The sequence below is a fragment of the Emydura macquarii genome, unplaced genomic scaffold, assembly GCF_026122565.2.
Source record: "Emydura macquarii macquarii isolate MOO-44397 ecotype Brisbane River unplaced genomic scaffold, CSIRO-AGI_Emac_v2 contig_587, whole genome shotgun sequence".
In the NCBI taxonomy this organism is placed as follows: domain Eukaryota; kingdom Metazoa; phylum Chordata; order Testudines; family Chelidae; genus Emydura; species Emydura macquarii.
This window is the reverse complement of record NW_027130724.1, coordinates 8,749,700-8,768,797: the sequence shown is the minus strand read 5'-3', so window position 1 is coordinate 8,768,797 and position 19,098 is coordinate 8,749,700. Positions and strand designations below refer to the sequence as shown.

Sequence of the window (19,098 nt, the reverse complement as noted above, 5' to 3'; positions counted from 1 at the left end):
TTCCTGGATCTGATAGTGACTTGATGTATGAGAATGGTCACCTCCTGAAACCTCTCAAGCGGTAGATATGCTCTTGCTGTAGCTTAGTCCCACTTCTCCTCTCTAAAATGTATTAAACTTGTGGGGTTCAACATGAATTTTTCATGACTGATGCAGACACTCAGGGAAGGGAGAAGGCTGAGCAGGACACTGGTTGCTGCTGGATTTCCTCATAGCATCTCTGTACATCAGAGCCAGTCGTCAAAGTAAGAGAAGACTGTAAATCCCGCTCTTCTCCTCCAAGCTGCCACCACAGAAAAAACCTACATAAAGACCCTGGGTGCTATAACTAGACCAAAGGGGAGAACTCTGAATTGGTAACGCTCTTGATCGAAGAGAACTTGAGGAACCTCCTGTGCGCTGGGTGGATGTCTATGTTAAAATATGCATCTTCCATGTTCAGAGCCATGAACCATGTGTCCTCCTCTAATGAGGGAGTTATTGAGGCCAAAGAGATCATGTGGAATTTTCGTTTTTGAATGAACCTATTCAGCTGTCTTAACCCCCACCCCCAATCTTCTTGGAGACCAAGGAGTAAGGAGAATAGAATCCCTACCCTCGATAATGAAGTGGAACCCTTTCTATAGATGCCTTGAGGAGAAGGGAGTTCACCTCATCATATAATCTCCTGGCAAGATTGGTCCCTGAAAAGGAACCAGGAAGGAGGTTTGTGGGTACAAGGTATCAGAAACTCAATCAAAGAGCCACCATGAATAATGTCTAACATCCACGTGTCTATAGTTAGTGCCTCCACTAATTATAGTTAGTGCCATTTTTGGCAAATGGGGTAAGGTGGCCTCTGGATATCAGAGGAGAGGAAAGAAGTGACATCAATATAGGGATGTGGGTCTCAACAGTCCCATCAAAAGAAACTCTTTGATGTGGGCTAGAATATGATGTGGTGGTGGATGTTGCAGAGGCTAGGTTCCTGGGTCTATAAACTCTCCATCTCTAGGATAATGGCTCCTGAGGATGTTTGTGGTAGAACAGCTTAGGAGATGGTCTTGCCCTATACCCTCCATCTATGGTGTTTTCTCTTAGGGGCAGAGATATAAATGCCCAGCAAGTGAAGCAGTGTCCTCAAATCTTTGAGGGAGTGAAGAAACTCATCCAATTTCTCATGAAATAGGTTGAGATATTGTCAAAGGGCAGATCTTGGATGGTACTGTGCACCTCTCTAGGAAAGCCTGAGGACTGTAATCATAAGTCTCTTCTCATAACAATGGCCATAGCAATCCCCCTAGATGCAGTGTCTGCAGCACCCACCACAGCTTGGAGGGAAGGTTTGGCCACCAGCATGCCCTCATTTACTAGGCCCTGTCCTCCTTGGGGAATTCCAAAAAATTATAATGAGTAAAATCATACTTAGCCAAGCGGGCCTGATAATTTGGGATCCTGAACTGGGAGGGAGGTGGAAAAGAAGTCTTTTCTCCCTAGAACATTGAGTCACTTGTGTCCCTTACCAGAGGGAGCAGCCTTGGGTGCTGTTGCTTGCATTGCTCTGTAGCTACCTGCGCCACCAAAGATTTAGAAGGTAGATGAGAGAACAAAGTCACTCTCCTCTGAGGTGTGGGAGCACAAAAAGCAGGAAAGTGGGCCCTTGATGACCTCACTGATGGTGAGGGCCACTTGACAGGGACTAAAAGGCTGCAGAATGTTTAGTAAACTGGGCTGAGGCTCTTGGACTTCCTCAAGCTGAATCTATAGCTCTGCAGCCACCCTGTGAATGAGCTCTTGACATTGTTTAAAGTCATTTGGTGGAGACAGAGAAAATAGAGTAATGCCCTCTTCTGGTGAGATTGCTTCCCGAACCATTGGAATGAGCAGATCCTGCTCACCTTCTCCTTCCAAATGTTCCAATGTGGCCAGTTTTGGGTGTCCAGATGATAGCAAATAGGACTTGTGGGCTGATCCTGTGTGTCTAGGATAAGGGTTCCACAGTCCTCAACACTGCCAGTAGGATGGATCAACTGGCAGAGGAGGAACCCATGGCATAGGAGAACACCTGTCTCTTGGCCAATTGTTTCTGATCAGAGCTTGGAACCCTGATTTTCTGGAGCTCCTGTCTTATGCCACCTCTACCCAATGCCACAGACACTCTTGCGGGGCTTCAGACTCATTCGAAGAAAAAGCCAAATCCCTTATCTCCAGCAGAACCAACTTTACCAATGGTTGCCCCTCAAGGCTGGCGGGTGGGATGGAAGAACTACTCTGCCTCAAACATGATAGTCTCTTCCTCTGCCGTATCAACACTTCTATTCCTGAAACAGAGATGGTCCTGATAAGAGGGAAGAATGTAGACACGGAAGACCAAAGATGTCCTCCGGGTAGACCTAGGTCTCTGAGCGCCCTGCTATATGAGGGGAGTCCACTTGCAGAGCTGTCAGAACCAGAGCTTCCCTGGTCACTGTGACAGTTGGCTCTCTCCGAGTCATGTCGCTACTGGTACTGCATCAGCTCTAGATGTGGATGGGAGCACCAGGAGTAGTTTATCCCATCATTGGAGCCGATGTCGCAACTGTTGGATCCGTACTTTGACATGCCTCCTTTTCCTGTTGAGAAGATTTACTCAGACCTAAGTCCTTAACGCCCGTGCGCACTGGCCCTCCCAGCTCTGACAGAGTTGGGGAGGGATCCTCTCCCTTTAGAGCAGTTTTTGATTAAGATGATTTGTGCTTATGTCTATGAGAAAGCTGTTTACTGTCATGTGAAGCCTTCTCCTTAGGCTTAACAGTCTTAGCCTCCATTCCAGAGCTCTTGCTTGGAGGGGCGTTGCCTGCTTAGTGAGACTGATGTACAGGGGAGCAGGGGGCCCCTGGAGCTGACTGGGGCCTCATCACCTTCTCTATGAGATGTTTTCTGAATCTCAGTTCCCGACTTTCAAGTTCAGAGGGGAAAAGAGTGACAGATGCTGCACTTGGCAGAAATATGAGCTTCACCCAGGCAGCAGGGGCAGTACGGACGTTCGTCATTCACTGAAAAGGGCAAGGGCAGGAAACACAGTTTTGAACCCTGGGCATAATCTCAGACTTCTTAGGGCAAAAAATTCCCTGGGTGGGGAAAAAAATGTGGAAAAACCACTAATTATACTATGTCAACTATACTATAAAGGCTACTAAAATGAACTACACATAATATCTTACAGCAATGATGCAGGAAAAAAGGAGCTGAGAACACTGAAGATTCCAACTCAGACCATGAAATGGTAAGAAGGAACTGGAAAGGCGTTGGACCACCTTTTATGTCCTCAATTAGGAGCATGGGGAAATATGGTGCATCTGTGAGCAACGGTCACTGCTTGCAAAAAATTCCAGATTCAGGCACATGGTGCACATGTGCATCACATGTGTGGAATACACATAGGGACCATCACTCATAGAAGAATCCTCTCTCCAGTTAGCGGAGTTTCAGTTCAATTCAGTAACATTCATTGCTTATCCTTAATAACGACAGTTACCGTTTCTCCAGGCTCTTAATGGCTTTTACTTCCAACACACCACTGTTTCAACCTGAAAATGTCAATGCTGTGAATAACTCCTATGTTCCTTATGCAACTTCTCTATTCCTTTGGATTTCCAGTGTATTAAACCAGGGCTCTCAACTGCTTTGGACAACAGTACCTGTGTACCGGTCAGTGCCTGTCACCTCCGATTCCACTGTGCGTGCTGGGGCCACTCCATATGCTAATGAGTAGCCAAAGCTCTGTGATCACAAGCTTAACACTTTGGACTCTCAGTTGTGCCTTAAAGACAGCCCCACTTTGGATGGGACGTGGAGCCAGCCCAACTTAGGAAGGCAAAATTCCTCTCTGAGTCCCCCAGAGCACCCATGACTACGACTTTTCAGTTGCTCCCTGCTGCACACCTGTCCAGCTCTTCCTCCCTGCCCCCGCTGGGATGTCCGTGCTAAGGCACTTGTATGGAGAAGTCCGCATGCTCCCGGCACTGCAGGAAGCATGAATGTGGCCTGTCACCGCAGAGAGAGGCAGGGTGTGTGTCTGTAACTCACCTCTGTGCAAAGGGCCCAGCACAAGGCTTAGACAACACTTAGGCACTATGGGCTCCTGTGCAGAACTGGACAGCCAGGTAGCAGGGAGTTTGTCAGTGGTTCAACAGGCTGGAAAGCCAAAGGAACACAGAACTTGCTTTAGAAACAAAGGAGCTTTGTTTCAGCTAGGCTGAAAAAGTGTGTGGGGAATAAGAATAATGAAGAGACAGGAGGAAATTAAATTACATTTAAAATTAATGGAATTTAAAATAGATTAGATAGATAGATAGATTCGATACATTAGATAGATAGATAGATTAATTAGTCAGCTTTGAAAATTGTCACCCCTGGTTTTAAGTGCTAGTGGCTTTGTGCTGGTCCTTTCTGCAGGGGTGAGCATCAGGGTGCAAGCTAGCCGTGAGGTAGGATGGGGAGCCTACAGCCCCAGTTGCAAAAGTCTCAGTCACTATACCAGAGCTGGTACATGTCTGCAGTTGGGAATCACTATGTTGAGTAGCATTGCATCACTAGCCAGTATTCCCAAGAAAGGGCATCAAAACTTACCACAATGAATAAAAGCCACATTTTCTCGAGTTAACAACTCTCTGATACTACGTAGAGATGAGCTGGGCTCTGGGTGTCAGGCAATTCTTAATGTGCATGCAGAGAAGATGGGACCTCAATTTTGAAGGTGTAATTTGAAAAGTACCTCTCCCACTCAGTTGTCTGCACTCAGTTTATCTACCACCTCTCAGTGGATGAAGAGCTGAATAAACCTTGCTTCAAAAGAATCTAGGCATCCAATTTGTTGTTGTGCTATAGATCTGCTGGTGCAAAAAGACTGTAGGGCAGACATAGGTGCCCTCCTCTGGAAATATATCCAGCACAGGGAACCTGCATGCCAGGTGCACTGCAGCTTTGCCAGATCTTCACTGCCTCCATAGAAAACAGGGGGCACCCCAGAGCAAGCATGGGCTGGAGGCGAGAAGGTTAGATGGAGGGCAAGAGGAGGCATGTCAGGCACAGATCTGCACTCTGGCAATATGACACCTATGCCTATGGGGGCCACTGAAGCAGAGGCATAAATTAGGTCAGCCCCTGAATAGGGGATGCATAATCTGCCTCCCCTCTGTATGAACTCTGACACTTGCATCAGTACAGGGATGGATCTGGCCCCAGAATTTTAAAGATCATAAGGCTCTCCCTTTTTCTCTTTATTGGGAGAACAGTATGCAAGATTCTTCCTTTGGTAAAAAGTCATATCATAAATGCGCTTCTCTGCCTAGAAAACATCACCTTCTAGTCTATTTTCTATGCAGATCTCTTCTATGCAGAGACATGGTTAAAGAACCGCAAAGGGCAATTGAAAGAAGCTAGTTTGAGAGGAGAATAGTTGAGAGGAGCTAGTTTGGGGGAAAATACAGAAAAACCCATTCATAAAACTGTCCATTGTCCTACAAACTGGGGTTCTAGAAACACTGCCACACCACATTGTTTGCATTATTTTCAAATTTCTTGGTAAGTAAACTTATTATTTCTATGATGTTGTTCTGCAAATGCCTGTAACTACAGATGTTTTCAGACTGTGAAACCCACACGACCGGACACAAAGAGTTGAGCCGCTCTGCAACTTGTCTGTGTTTGTGGTGTGCTCTGTGCACACAGTGAAATTCAGCCCCATGCAATAACTATGCACTGCTCATTATTCACAGCAGACTGTAGAATAACTATCTAGCCTGTAGTAAACCAGGAAACTCTTTTAAAATCACTTTGTTACACAAAAGTCACTTCAGCACATTACAATGACTACACTGGGCCAAATTCTGCTCTCATGCACACAAGTATAAATCAGGAGTAACTCTATAAGCTTATATGGAGTTACTCCTGATTCACAGAAGTAAAAATGAGATCAGAATCTTTGAACATAGTGAACGTTCACTTAGAGTTAACTTGTGATATAAAAACTTGACTATAAAGGAGCTCCATAATGTTCTAACACACCTACCAATGGGTTACATACATTTCTCTAGAGAAATCACACCCCTGGTTCTGATTTACCTCAGAATGCAGGTTGGAATGTTCCACTGTAAAACTGCCTTAAATTCACATAGTTCATAGAGAATATGAAAGTTCAATTCTTGTACTTTAATATGTGCAATTACACCACTTGTCAGAAGTTTATTATCTGATCACACAATACACCTGACTAAAGAACAGCAGTGTCAAAAAAGTAGAAAGTTACACAGCCAGGCTAACCCTCACTGCCCACACCAGCGACCAGAATAACGGCGGTATTAACACTAATTTACTGTGCTTTGTGAATGGTTTTAAAAAGCACATTCAGCCTGATACATTAAGCAGAAGCCTTCAGCAGCATATTGTCCCAGAGTGAACTTAACTATGGTATATACTGCATTATAATGCTTACTCACGCACACCACATGCATGTTAACTGCTGTTACCTTCTGACTGCCCAAGAAGTATCTTATAGAAAGGGCACTAAATCACATTCTATCAGCATTTCCATATTTCCAAACTCTATTTTCAGGAATTTCGTTCCCTAACTCCAACATAAAAATATATTGGGGCTTTGGCACCCTGAAGGAGTGTAACTGGAGTCCCCTGAATCACAAAAACTTCCCCCTGGATTTCCAGCTGCACCATCAATGGAGAAGGGCACGGTGCTCATTCTCTGTTCCCAGCTGACTGAGCCAACAGAGAGCTAACAGAATATTAACAGTAGTGGCGTGATTGATCTTGCTCTGTAAGTAGGGCCTTGGCCTACATGCATAGGTATATACAGTCCCAAATCTCTTCGGTGCTGTAGGATAGCTCCTGTTGCCACTGGAGTTAATGGGTGCTTTGCAATTGACTGCTAAGGCAGTAAGATTAGATCCTTCTTTTGCTGGACTCCACCTCTCCTGTTCAATGTAAGAATACATTCTCCACCTGTGCATGGAGGAAATAAAGGGATCTGATGAATCACCATTCATCAAGGAAACTGAATAGGGGAAAGTGCACTCCACACTTTTGCTACATAAAGTATGCAGTAATTATGTGGAAATAGGAAAGGTATTATTTTGAAATCAAACAACTCAGAGTAAATGAGACATCCTATAAGAACACACTGCAAAAGGGCGTGAAAACATTTAGTACTGTTCAGTAAGGACATTGGGTTTCTAATATGTTAGCTTACCAGAGTTCCTATGAGTAACAATCCTAGCGAAACTAAAGACAGCAGGAAATACAGCATCGCAATGCTTCCAACTCTGGTCAGGTCCTGTGAAACAACAGAAATGACAACTCACAAAGCATTTAAGCAACATGGCATAAGGGAACATATGAGAAACTGCACCTATTGTTCCTGGTATTCATTTCATGATTTTTTTTCTACTGCCATCTTTCTTTAGCATAAATTCTGTGACCCGAAACCTTGGTGTTTTACATGTTATGTAAAGTGCTATGTCCATTTACAGCACTGCAAGAGAAATCCATGCCTATGTACGATATAAGTGCTATCTGGAGGTCTTAAATTGGACGTAAGTAGTGCATAGGTCTCACACTGGCCTTCTACACAGGGGTGACTTTCACTCAATATGATACTCAATAATAAGAGCAAAATCTAAAACTCCCACTGATTTCAACATGAGTTTAGTTGAGTAAGAACTGCAGAATTTGGCCTATTATGGAAGTGCAAAAAGATCAGAGGTAATATCCTGCCCCAACTAAAGCAAACGGCAGAACGCCCACTGACTTCAGTGGGGCCAGGCTTTTACAGAATTGGCTTAATAAGTACAGTTAAATAGACCCATGCTGAAGAGTCATTTTTCTGAACGTTAGCAGGTTTTTTTCCCTCTTTTTGTTTTAAAACTTTCTTTTACAAGGGAATGATGCTGTAATAAATAACAACCAATGATATGCACAAACATCTGTGCGTATGCAGACTTGTAGTATTTTTTAAACTATTTATTTAGGAAGTTTTAATAGGTTTACAAATTTTTGCCATGTAAATACCAGAAACAAAACAATCATTGCAACAATTAGCTTTTATTTAGAGAGACATTTTATATTGGACTATAGTCATCAGATCCTTCTATTTTCATATTACAAAGTGAGCATCATTATACCAGCTAGGTCATTTCTAGTGATTTTATTAAATTGAGTGAAATCTCTATATACAGATTTTTAACAGACCACCTATGTCTATCAAATGTTTATATTAAAAAATACTGGAGAGGTGTGAATGTACTTTCAGACTTGTAGTCTAAGTCCTGGTCTACACTGACCAGCAAATTGGGCGGCAGTTGACGGGAGTGACGCAAGCTACATAGAGTAGCTTGTGGAACTCCGATCAACTTCGTAACATCCATTTTGCGCAATGTCTCCACTATGCTGCACTGACGGAAAATGCATACCCGTTGACGCAGCACTTTTTTTGGAGGTGGTTTCATTAGATTGACTTCCAGATCAACTGAGCATGTCTTCACTGCCGCCCAATCGAACCGGAAAAATCGATCTGATGGCAGTGAATTTGCCACTGTCAGTGTAAACATAACCTTTCTGTGCTGCATTCTAAAAATCACACTCCTCTTTACTGAGCATGCTTTATGTTTGTACTGAACCTGCTTTATGTTTACTTTTACTCCAAGTAAATCAGGACATTTCTGGGCTGAACAATTAATTTGTGATTGACGAATTACACTGCAAATAACATAGAGATAAGTCTGAGTGCCTCCGACTGAAGGAGGAGTTTTGATTGCACACAATGTATCCAACTGAGAAAGGTCACATAGAGAGCACTTGTCTATAATAAATTAAATATCCAAGTTCATAAATACTGTTCAGGGAACACTGAAAGCAGCCTCTACTGTACTTTAACTACCTGATTTAAGCAGTCAGATCTCCTATATGCATTGCACAGCCACTGCTGGAAAGGTTATGTACCATGACTCCAAACACCCACACTGTAAACATTTTTTGCCTGATTTTCAAAAGGTGCTGATCACTGTAGCTCCATTTAACTAAGGAGGTGTCTATACGGCAATCGGCTGTGTGACTGTAGCACAAGTTGACATACCTGTGTTACCTTTGGTTCAGCTAACATGGCTAAATATAGCAGCGAAGATGCATTGGCATGAACTTCAGAGTGGGCTGTACAAACACGCTGGGGATCCTGGGTACATACTCTCATTGTTAGCCTGCGCTTTAGCCATGCTAGCTAGAGTACAGCTAGTGCAGGTATACCAGCCCATTCAGCAATCACACCTCTGACTGCAGTGTTGATACACCCTACAGCTGTCTACATAAGATACATTTGCACCAATGTAACTATATTGATAACTCACCAGATTAAGTCACACTGGTGTAAACCCCATATTAGACTGAAGCAATACATTAGGAGTTTGCACTAGGGAAGTTTCATACATATAGTTATACCAGTGCAAATTTTTCTAATGCAGACCCAGCCTGAAACTCTCTTTAGAAAAAAAATCGGGATAATTACTTTTAGTTATGATGAGGCTAATGATTTAAAACACATTTGTAATGACATTACATGATTTACACCCATCTTCTCCAGTGGGGATGCCTGGGTATAATCGAGGCCAGAATCTGACCAACTGTGTTTACAAAGGAGGGCTGGAATTGAGCTGGTAAACTGTTCTGGTGATTCTTCAGAGGCTCCATCAAGCTTCTGCAGCAATTAAGATTTCTATTTGTCTTCATAAATTGGAGTTCTAGCCCTTCACTTTTGGTGAAGTAAAACTTATGGGCCTGACTCTATGCTGTCTTTCTCCTTATATAATCTTTTATTCCTGTGCAAAGCAGGGGCAAAGATCTATCATTTTGATTTAACAGCAAGGCCAAAGATTTGGCCTTGGATTTTTAAAGTTTAATTTAATATACATTTGTTTCCAGGGAAAATTCTTCGCCACTCCAGAGCAGATACACAGCACAGCAATCACCATGTTCGAATACAGTACATATCTTTTATGCATTTAATCCAAGAAGATACCAAAATTATTACCTAAGGCTATTGACCTTAGCCCTGCATTTAAACAGAGAGAAACAAGCAAACTTACCTCTCCTGGATCTGACATGAACTGTCCAAATGGTGTTAGCAAGTAGGACAGCAGGTCAAAAGCATTCTGAGCTGTCGGGATTGTCCCGAAACCGCTATACCATAACATCATGCAGAAAAGCTGTGCAATCAATCAGATTAAGCATTCCTCATTAGACAAACATTCATTTTCATTTCAAGACTGTACAATTAACTAATTTAGTTCTCATTGATTTTATGTTCATCATCATTTTCACTTTAAGAAATCAGGTATTTTCTATGCTGCAGCGTAACCAGAATAGAAAGCCAGATGCTCAGCTGATATAAAATCAGTGCAGCCCCCTTGAGTTCAACAGAGCTACTCTGATTTACACCAGGAAAAAAAAATCTGGCTAAGGGCATTTATAAAGGGAAATAGCCTTTGATTCTTGAATTCTAAATGGAAGGCTATTAGAATGCATAAAATGCCCAGCATTACTACAGCACAACACTTATAAATGTATAAAGCTATAGCTATATCAAGACAGATATATACATGAACACATACACATATGTTAATACACAAAAAAATATTCATTTCAAGCACTTAGGATTGCTAGTCACAACACAGCTGGCCCCAATCCCCAAAAGCAAGAAAAATGAAGAGTTAAGCCACATACATGTTTTACTGCAATTGAGGCACAAACCTTACTATTACCATACCATATACCATGCACCACAATCTTAACTTTGCCCCCCTCACCCCACCCTTCTGTACAAACCCTTAATCAGATGATTTCCCCCTCTTCCCCCCCCCCCACATTATGGATGTTTGGTGTAGCAGTTGGCTCTGTTGGGAGATGGTAGTTTGGCAAAGAGATGTTTGCAGAAGGGTGGTTAAAGGGGGTGATGGAAGGCTGGCAAATGCAAGGTGGCAGAGTTACGGTTGCAATGGGTGGTCTATGATGTACAGTTATTGTGGTAACGGTGAGTGTAGCACTGACTTCAATGCAGCTATGTCAATTTACACCATATAGCCCTGACAACACGACTGAAAAAAATCTAACAACAAGAACAATTTAACAAATTATGGTTTCATTTTGAGCTAACTACAAATTATGCTAGTGCCTTACCAATATCTGTAAGAGGGCGAACAAATATACACTGCCTCCTGTTGTTAATCCATTCCACCAGGCAGCCCAGCCATGCTGCAGAGTTCCTGGTGAGGCTTTCTGGGATTGCTCCTTCCTACTTTGCTGTCCTTGTTGTCCATCAGCTTCATCAATTGACTCCATCACTGTTGGCTTGGAGAGACCTTCAAAGGCAAATTACATGTGCAGGGAATGAAAAGCAGTGTAACTCTGCAGCCGTTGCGGAGGCTGTGAGGAATATTATTTTTGTAAAGATGTTGGTTACCTCTCAGTTCTGCATCAGTAAGTGCAGCTCGAGATTCAAGCGTCACACTCTGTTAGTACAGCAGTATTCACCTACCTTCGTCAGAAAAAGTAAGTGTGGGCGGATAAATTATTTTTCTTTTATTTCTGTAGTAACAGAACCTGGGGCTTTGTTGTTAATAAATTCTCATTTACATTGCTGCATCTTTCTCTTCTTTTTTTTTTTTTTTTTTCTTTCTTTCTAAGGAGCCCTGGTTTGGTTCCCGGCTCTGGCCACTCACTCACTGCGTGATGCTGGACAAGTCATTTAATATCTCTCTGTCTGTTTCCCCTCTTATCTATTGCCAGTCCTGTCTATTTAAACTGCAAGATCTCAGGACAGAGACCATCTTTTATTATAGGTTTGTACAGTTCCTAGCATAACACAGCCCTTGATCTTGGCAGCAGCCTCTAGGCGTTAGTATAGTATAATAAATAAACAGACTGGTCTGGTTTTGCTCTCACAGCTGATCACTACTGATGCAGTGTCACTGGCTTCAGTGTAGCTATGCTGATTTACACAGGCTGGCTGTCTAGCCACAGAACAGTAACATTTTATACCCACTTTGCATAGGTGTAAATGAATTCGCAGGCAGTGAAAATATCAGGCCCATTAACTGCAGTGAAATTACTCCCAATTTATACTGGTGTACATTAGAAGAGAATCAAGCCCAGAGATTGCTCTGTGACCAAGACCATAGTCATGGCAACAAATCCTAAACCAAACATACAGGCAGAGGATAATGGCCACAGAAGGGCTATCATCATGTTTGCTGAGGTAAGATTTATTCAGGATGCATCATTCATAATTTATTTTTCTAATGATCTAAACATTGTAAACTTTGGGAGAGATCCTCAGCTGGTATACATTGGCCACAGCTCCACTAAAGTAAACAGAACATTGTATTTATACCAGCTGAGGATCTGACCTTAAATACAGTAGGTAAGACTTTACAGAAGCATGTTATCTCCCTTCTCTAAATAAAATACTGTATGGATGGACAGAGTCATGAGCTTGTTATTCCTCTGTATCTGGTTGTTCTCCTCCTATTCAAGTGAAGGCCTGTGGGGATCTTATGGTGCCCGTTTGAAAGAACAAGAGATAGGCCCAGATCCTCAAAAGGCATTTAGGCATGTAACTCCCAGTGAAATCAACAAGCGATAGGGAGGTGCGGACAACTTCCCACAAGGTTCTCAGCACCCTTAACTGCTCACTGACTTCACTTGGAGCTAAGGGTGCTCAGTACCTTGCAAAGGGTGCTCCACCTCTGAAAGCGACAGGCCCATAGGCAGAATTCGAAATGTATTATCCGATTCTTCCTACGTGGCTCAGCTCTTTTCCATTTTCAGAGTTACTGTTTTTCAGATATAGTCCTCAAACAATCTCCAGTTTGCTGTGTTGCTGAGTATTATTACTCACAGTTAAATGGAATTGTCTCAGCCAATCAGACTGTAGGGATGCTGTACAGTTACTGACCCAAACTGTACAGTTGTTCTTCCGCTCTGCACTCCCTGAACTTCGATTCGTTGTGGGCATCTGATTTGCATAACCACTGTACAACTATTTCTCAAGAGCTGTACAATAGGTGTATGCAAGTTTACTCTAATTGGCTGACAGCCATTGTCAGCCAATCACAAATCAGCATAGGAATTTGCATCATCACCGTACAACTATTTCACAGTAAATGTCAATGAAAACAAGCAACATTAAACAGGTGAAACCCCAAGTGTCAGTGGAGCCAGCCTTGTATTTCTCACAGTAATAAAACTTCCACTGATTTCACCTGTGTGTCCTCCATGATGGCAGACAGCTGTTTGAAAATGGCACAGGGTAATGAGCACCATATTTTTTTCGCAGATACAGTCAGAGAGATCATAGAAATTAGATCCCTAATCCCAAAAGTCCTCCCTGCTCTGGCTGGTATCCCACAATCCACTGTGAAAATCACCCAGACTGCACAGAGCCTAGAATCAGTGCTTGGTAACCAGGGATAACTATCTACAGTGCAACACACTTCTGCAGATGCAGTGCTGTGGATACAAGGTTTCAAAGGTGAAGCAGCATACAGCAGAGTGTGCAGAGCAACATGGGCACACACAATTGACTTTGATTTACTTATGTCCACAATAAATTCTACCAGTATAACTGCTGCATACAGCTAGGCCGAAGAAAAGTTTCCTTGACAAAAGAGTGCAGAGTCAGGCCCCATTGTATGCAGAGCTAATAGTAACACTTATAGTTAAGATTACCTAAAATGCTTTCAATATAAGCCCATGTTTTCAGCTGCTTATGACTGTGCCAAACTTTAGCAGTTTAGGTTGAAATTCATTAGGCTTGCTCTTTGCTTCAGGCTGATATATTTTTTTTTTTATTTCAGCAAAAACAGCAGTCATTTCCCAGAATGTGGTTAGGGAAAGAGAAATAGAATTTTCTCTACCATTTTGTTGAAGAATTCTAGTTTCTCTCGGTTTTGGAGCAGCCATCCAATCTCGTTTAGGTCCCCTTATAGGTATGAATTATGATTTAGTCCTTGTCTATGCAAAGAAGTTGCACCGCTCTAATTAAAATCAGCTTTAAAAAACTGTACTACATGCAAATAAACCTATGGAAACCAATGTAAGTGTCCACTCGGAGTTCTGTGCTGATTTTACTATATTTGTTTTAAAACACACCTTTAATTAACCCAGTGAAAACCAGGTGACAACAGTCTTTAATTACATGGTCACAGTCCACTTGTTCTAGAGAACCCCTGCCTCATTCAGTGAACAGAAAGAACAATGAATGAGACAGAGAGCTGCAAGAAAAGAAAGCATGTTCTCGTGACTAAGGCACTGGACTGGGACTTGGGAAAGCTGTGTTTTATTCCCAGCTCTGCCACAGACTACCTATGTGATGTTGAACAAGACTATTATAATGCATGCATACCTGAGAGATGGTTAAGGTTGCAGTGTCAACGTTAACTCTGGCATTTCCTAACTACTTTGCCTGACTTTGAAACCTGATTGTTCTTTTAACATATTTTTTGTGTGCAATGTTAGTAAAAGATATTCTACCAAAACCTATTATTTTCATGTGGCTGTATTTGGTGGTAGTCTCAATAATCATCCTGGATTCCTGCTTCATACAGATTGTGGTTCAGACACCAAAGATACCATGGGACTTTGCTCAATGCCAAAGTTCTCCAACAGAAAATTCATTTTTGATTCACAGCCTAATGCCACTACAAGCAGGTGTATGATTGTAAGGCAACTTGAAATATCAAAATAGACAAAGCATCATCTAGTGCCATAATCTAACCTACTGTCACTGCAGTTTACGAATAAAGGATTGCCAATCTGTATCAGACCAATGGCCCACTTCGTCCATTATCCTGCCTCTGAAAGTGGCTTTCAGCATGAGACTTTTTCAGAGGAAGTAGCAAGAAACTCCATAGTAGATCCTCTATCCCTAGGGGACATTTCTTCTTCATCTCACCAATCAGTGGTCAGTTTATGCCCTAACGCCGTATACCCCAAGAATTTCATTATTGCTCGCCCTGTATTTGTAGCTCTCTCTCCAGGTATATATGTAGATAGATGGATAGATAAATAGACAAGATGATAGGAGAAAGAGAAATTTATATAGTGTTAGGAAGCTTTAGAGTACTAGAATCCTGACTGCATGCAAAAGGGCAGCTGTAGTAATGATGAGTGAGATAATGATGCCTCGGAGCAACAAACATATGTGTCATGATTGAGAGGATAAGTGTTTCAGATGTACAGGGTTATGCTTATATTACTGTGTATACAAGTCAGCAGGGAACTCCCAGGGTCTGACATTCATCTTTTACATTAATGGTTTCTGTGGAAGGAATACAAACTCCCCAGAGCCACACATGCTGTAGTTTCCATTTCATCAGGAACTTCGTGCCCTCTCCAGTGGATAGATGCAAATGCTCAAGAGATTACTACAGCCCCATTTATAGTCAGATTTTACAATTCATTTTGGGAATAAAAAACAGTGGAATAAAATATACTATACCAATAAAAATATGAACACTTACACAATCATTACATGTTTACCCATATCCATTACACTGTACATATTAGGAGTCTTATATCTGGGGAATCCTATAAAGGGATTTTTAATTGGTAAAATCCAAGAGCCTAAACAACAGTTTCTGTGACTGTGATACTTCTCAAATTGATGGTGTTGTTGTATTTATGCAATATTGAAAACCCTAATAAAAACAGCATTTAGAAAGAAACAAAGAAAGTCTGTACATCAGGGCTGGTGTCCTCAGTGTCCTGGGAGGGAGTGGAAGACTGGTTTTAAATTCCCCTTAATACCTAAGCACATAAAAGAAAACCTTGCTTCCCATTCTGTGGGCTGGAAGGCCTGAAACGCAGCTAAAGATCAAGACTGAGACGACCATGGAGATCAAGCAGGGGGTACTCCATTTCATACTTTATACCATGGAGGCTCTCTCTACGACAGTGCTGAGAAGAGGACATCTGGGGAAGAGCAGGAGGTATGGCCAGGGGATCCATGAACTAAATGGATCTACTTGACAAAACTTCAGCACAGGAAAGGAGTAATGGGGTCATGTCTGCTATTATTGCTCTGAGGCAGCTGCAGCCACCAGGTAGTGGCAACGTGGCTGCATTGTGCCTTGACTGCAGTTTGTCAGTGGAAAGGTTCCATGTCCCTCCCACGCTGTACAAAAGCCAATTATCCTGCTTTCTGTGGGGGGGAGGGGCGACGGGAGGGAGAAAATTTGCCCTATAGGGAGAAGGCCAATAATAGGAAGCATTCTGAAGTATGAACATATCAGCAGTATTTTAATGCCAGGAACATTACTGATGTTTTAGAGAAACATCCTAGACCCACACAAGACGCCTACATTTTCTGATGTCAAAATTCAGCCACCTGTTGAAATCATGGTCACTGAGCTCCAGCTATCTACTTGGTAAATCTGTAATAAATTAGAGAATACTCTGTACATTTACACTATTCATGCTGGCCTATCAAACAGTCACTTTTGGATAGATGCTTCTGAATTCAGTATGCTGATGATAGCCACTGGCACTATCCTTACGCAAATCTAATGAACCCCCTCTCAATTCTTCCAGTAACAAGGAGGAATGGTTGGGGGTGAGGTTTAGTTAAATAAGCATGCAGCTGTCTGTTTGGTGTTCCATAATGGAAGAGCAGCCTAAGACAGCGAAAGGTGAAGGAGGCAAATAATCAGTGCTAGGAACAGATTTAGGAGCATTAGGAGAAGGACACTATATTCAGAATACATAATTCTCTTACCCAAAATGCAGTGAGGTGAGGAAGAATGGAGATGGGGTAATTCACCCGTAAGCTGATGACTAACCTTGCCACCTTGAATATCTCCACAGTCTGTAATGGGTGTGAGAGGGAGTGGGAAAATTGCAGTCTTCTTGGGATGGGGCATCAGAAGGAGATAGCTGTCATACTTGTGTGTCAGAGAGAGCTTTTTGTGTAGCACATGGGTTCATTCCTATCTCCCTTGGGATTTGACTGGTGGATCACTATCTCACACAGCTCAAGAAAGCTACATTAAATTTCCTTATACTGGACCTATGCACAGCCAGCAGGACATTATATATTTGCTATAAGTGATATATACCATGTTGTTGCTGTTTATACCGGGGACTGATTCGTCCAGGCAAATCACTTCCTCTCATGGCACTTTGTGCCGCCTGGGCATTTGTTAAAGGTCTAATAGGTAACATTGAGAAGTGTGGCAGGACAGTCTGATCCCTATTCTGGCCTTGATGCTGACAACTGATCTCTGGTTTCTCAAGTTATTTCCAGGTTCTCTCTACACTGCAGCCCACAATCTGGTGTTGGCTGCTTCCATTCCATGTCACCAGGGCACCACTGCATCTTCTTGATCTGCTGTATTCAAAGCAGTCTGACACGTGCATCTCCTTCAAGGAGCTGGATAAAATGGTTGGTCAAGAGAGACAGACAAGGGTTCTCAAAAGAATCTGTCAGAAGATAGAGTAAAATATCAAACGAACCTTCTAAATTACAACAGCTACAGTAAGACTTAGGATGGAAGGGAAAAGTTTACTCTGACTTAAATGAACTCTTGACTCAACATTTCAAACCCTTGCTGGAGCGAGTCTGAATTTTAGCATACCAACCAAAAGCATAGCAACCAAAAGCACATGCTTGGTAAGCCTTTAACCTGTCATGTGAAATCACCAAAAGACTTACTTCAGAAGATATCAGATAGCTCCGTTCAAACACTGGAAACAATGCGATAAATCCATAGGTCCCAATATGTGCATCACTTCCTGCTGTATGTCAACAATTCTGAAGCAATTCTGAAACCAGTTTGACGTTTACCTGGAAGCCAATGGAACTCCCTCAATACTTTTTTTATGCAATTTATCATTTTAACTGTGCTTTGCTTCTGTTGGAGCCCAAAATAAAGGTGGGAGGGAAGGGGATCTAAAGAAGAAATAAAATAGGACAATAATAATTATCCTAAACAAGAGTTTGGAACAGCTTTGATTACTGTCTCAATTGTAGACAAAGTTCTCCAAAAAGGAATCAATCTATATATCAGGAAGCTGATTTTCAGAGGTGCTCAGTCCCTTGTGTTATTTGTTTTGACAATAAATTCAGTTTATTTTACACTGTCTTCATATTTTCAATATACTGCACATTTTTGCACTGAAAACACCTAATGCCTCATAGAAGTTGGAGATGGGAGGAAACAGGAGGTTTTGATAGTTGGGTAGGGAACAGCTGAGACTTTCAGTACTCAATATAACTGCTTGGGATGGCAGCATATGCACATTAGCTAGATGTTCCTGCTAAAATGATCAGTGGTGAAATAGATTAAATCCCAGCATTGTTAGCTAACACCTTTAGGTTTCAGGGTTAACATCCCAAATGAGAGGAATAGGGAAGTTTACATCTTTCAGAACCATTGCTTCAGGCTCTCTGCAAACTCAGGAAGATATCACTTCATCTGCTTAGACTTGGCTCCCTTTTTCCATATTCTCTATGCCACCAGAAGGGGCTGGAAAGATTTAACTTTTATTTAAAAAGGTGAAGATTTAGAACACAATTCTGCATCAAGGGATCAATACAGCACTGGGGCCCTGAATATAGGATCTTACTTAAACACACCTATAGACAGGAAGTGCCCACTTACTATTCTTCAGTCTATTGTTGGAGCAATATCTATCTCATCCACTCCTCCCTTCTGGAAGGAAAACAAATAAAAAACAAAATCCCTTTTTAACACCAACAATGAAGACTTCAAATGCTTGGCCAGATGCTGTTGTGGTTGGTAACAACCCAGAAACACCTGTGCTTGTCCTTAAAACTGCCTCCTTGCTATTATGCTATCCCATAAGAAGCAATTTAGATGAAGCTAAGCTATCCAGATTTAGTTTCATCTTGGTAAGTGCATGTCCTTGGCACAGTTTGCAAGCTCTGAAAGAGGTGCAGTGGGGGGATAGCAAGTGATCACTAGGGATATATAAAAATTCTAATATAGGGAAGTGGGCATTATCAGTAAATAAGCATAGAAACAAAAATCAGATCTCGATCCATCTTTCAAGCTTAGGGAT

General features: G+C 42.1%; 1 protein-coding gene across 2 annotated transcripts in view; it reads right to left on the bottom strand.

Moving 5' to 3' along the window:
- The window catches only part of PTPN5 (protein tyrosine phosphatase non-receptor type 5), a 130,929-nt gene that overhangs the window by 41,664 nt on the left and 70,167 nt on the right, over positions 1 to 19,098 (bottom strand). For both annotated transcript variants that reach the window (XM_067540636.1, XM_067540637.1), the window contains 3 exons: positions 11,197 to 11,378; positions 10,107 to 10,226; positions 7,223 to 7,306 (listed from right to left, as the gene is read on the bottom strand). In XM_067540636.1, coding sequence (XP_067396737.1) covers positions 7,223 to 7,306; positions 10,107 to 10,226; positions 11,197 to 11,378 — 386 coding nt within the window. The remainder of the gene's footprint in view (positions 1 to 7,222; positions 7,307 to 10,106; positions 10,227 to 11,196; positions 11,379 to 19,098) is intronic.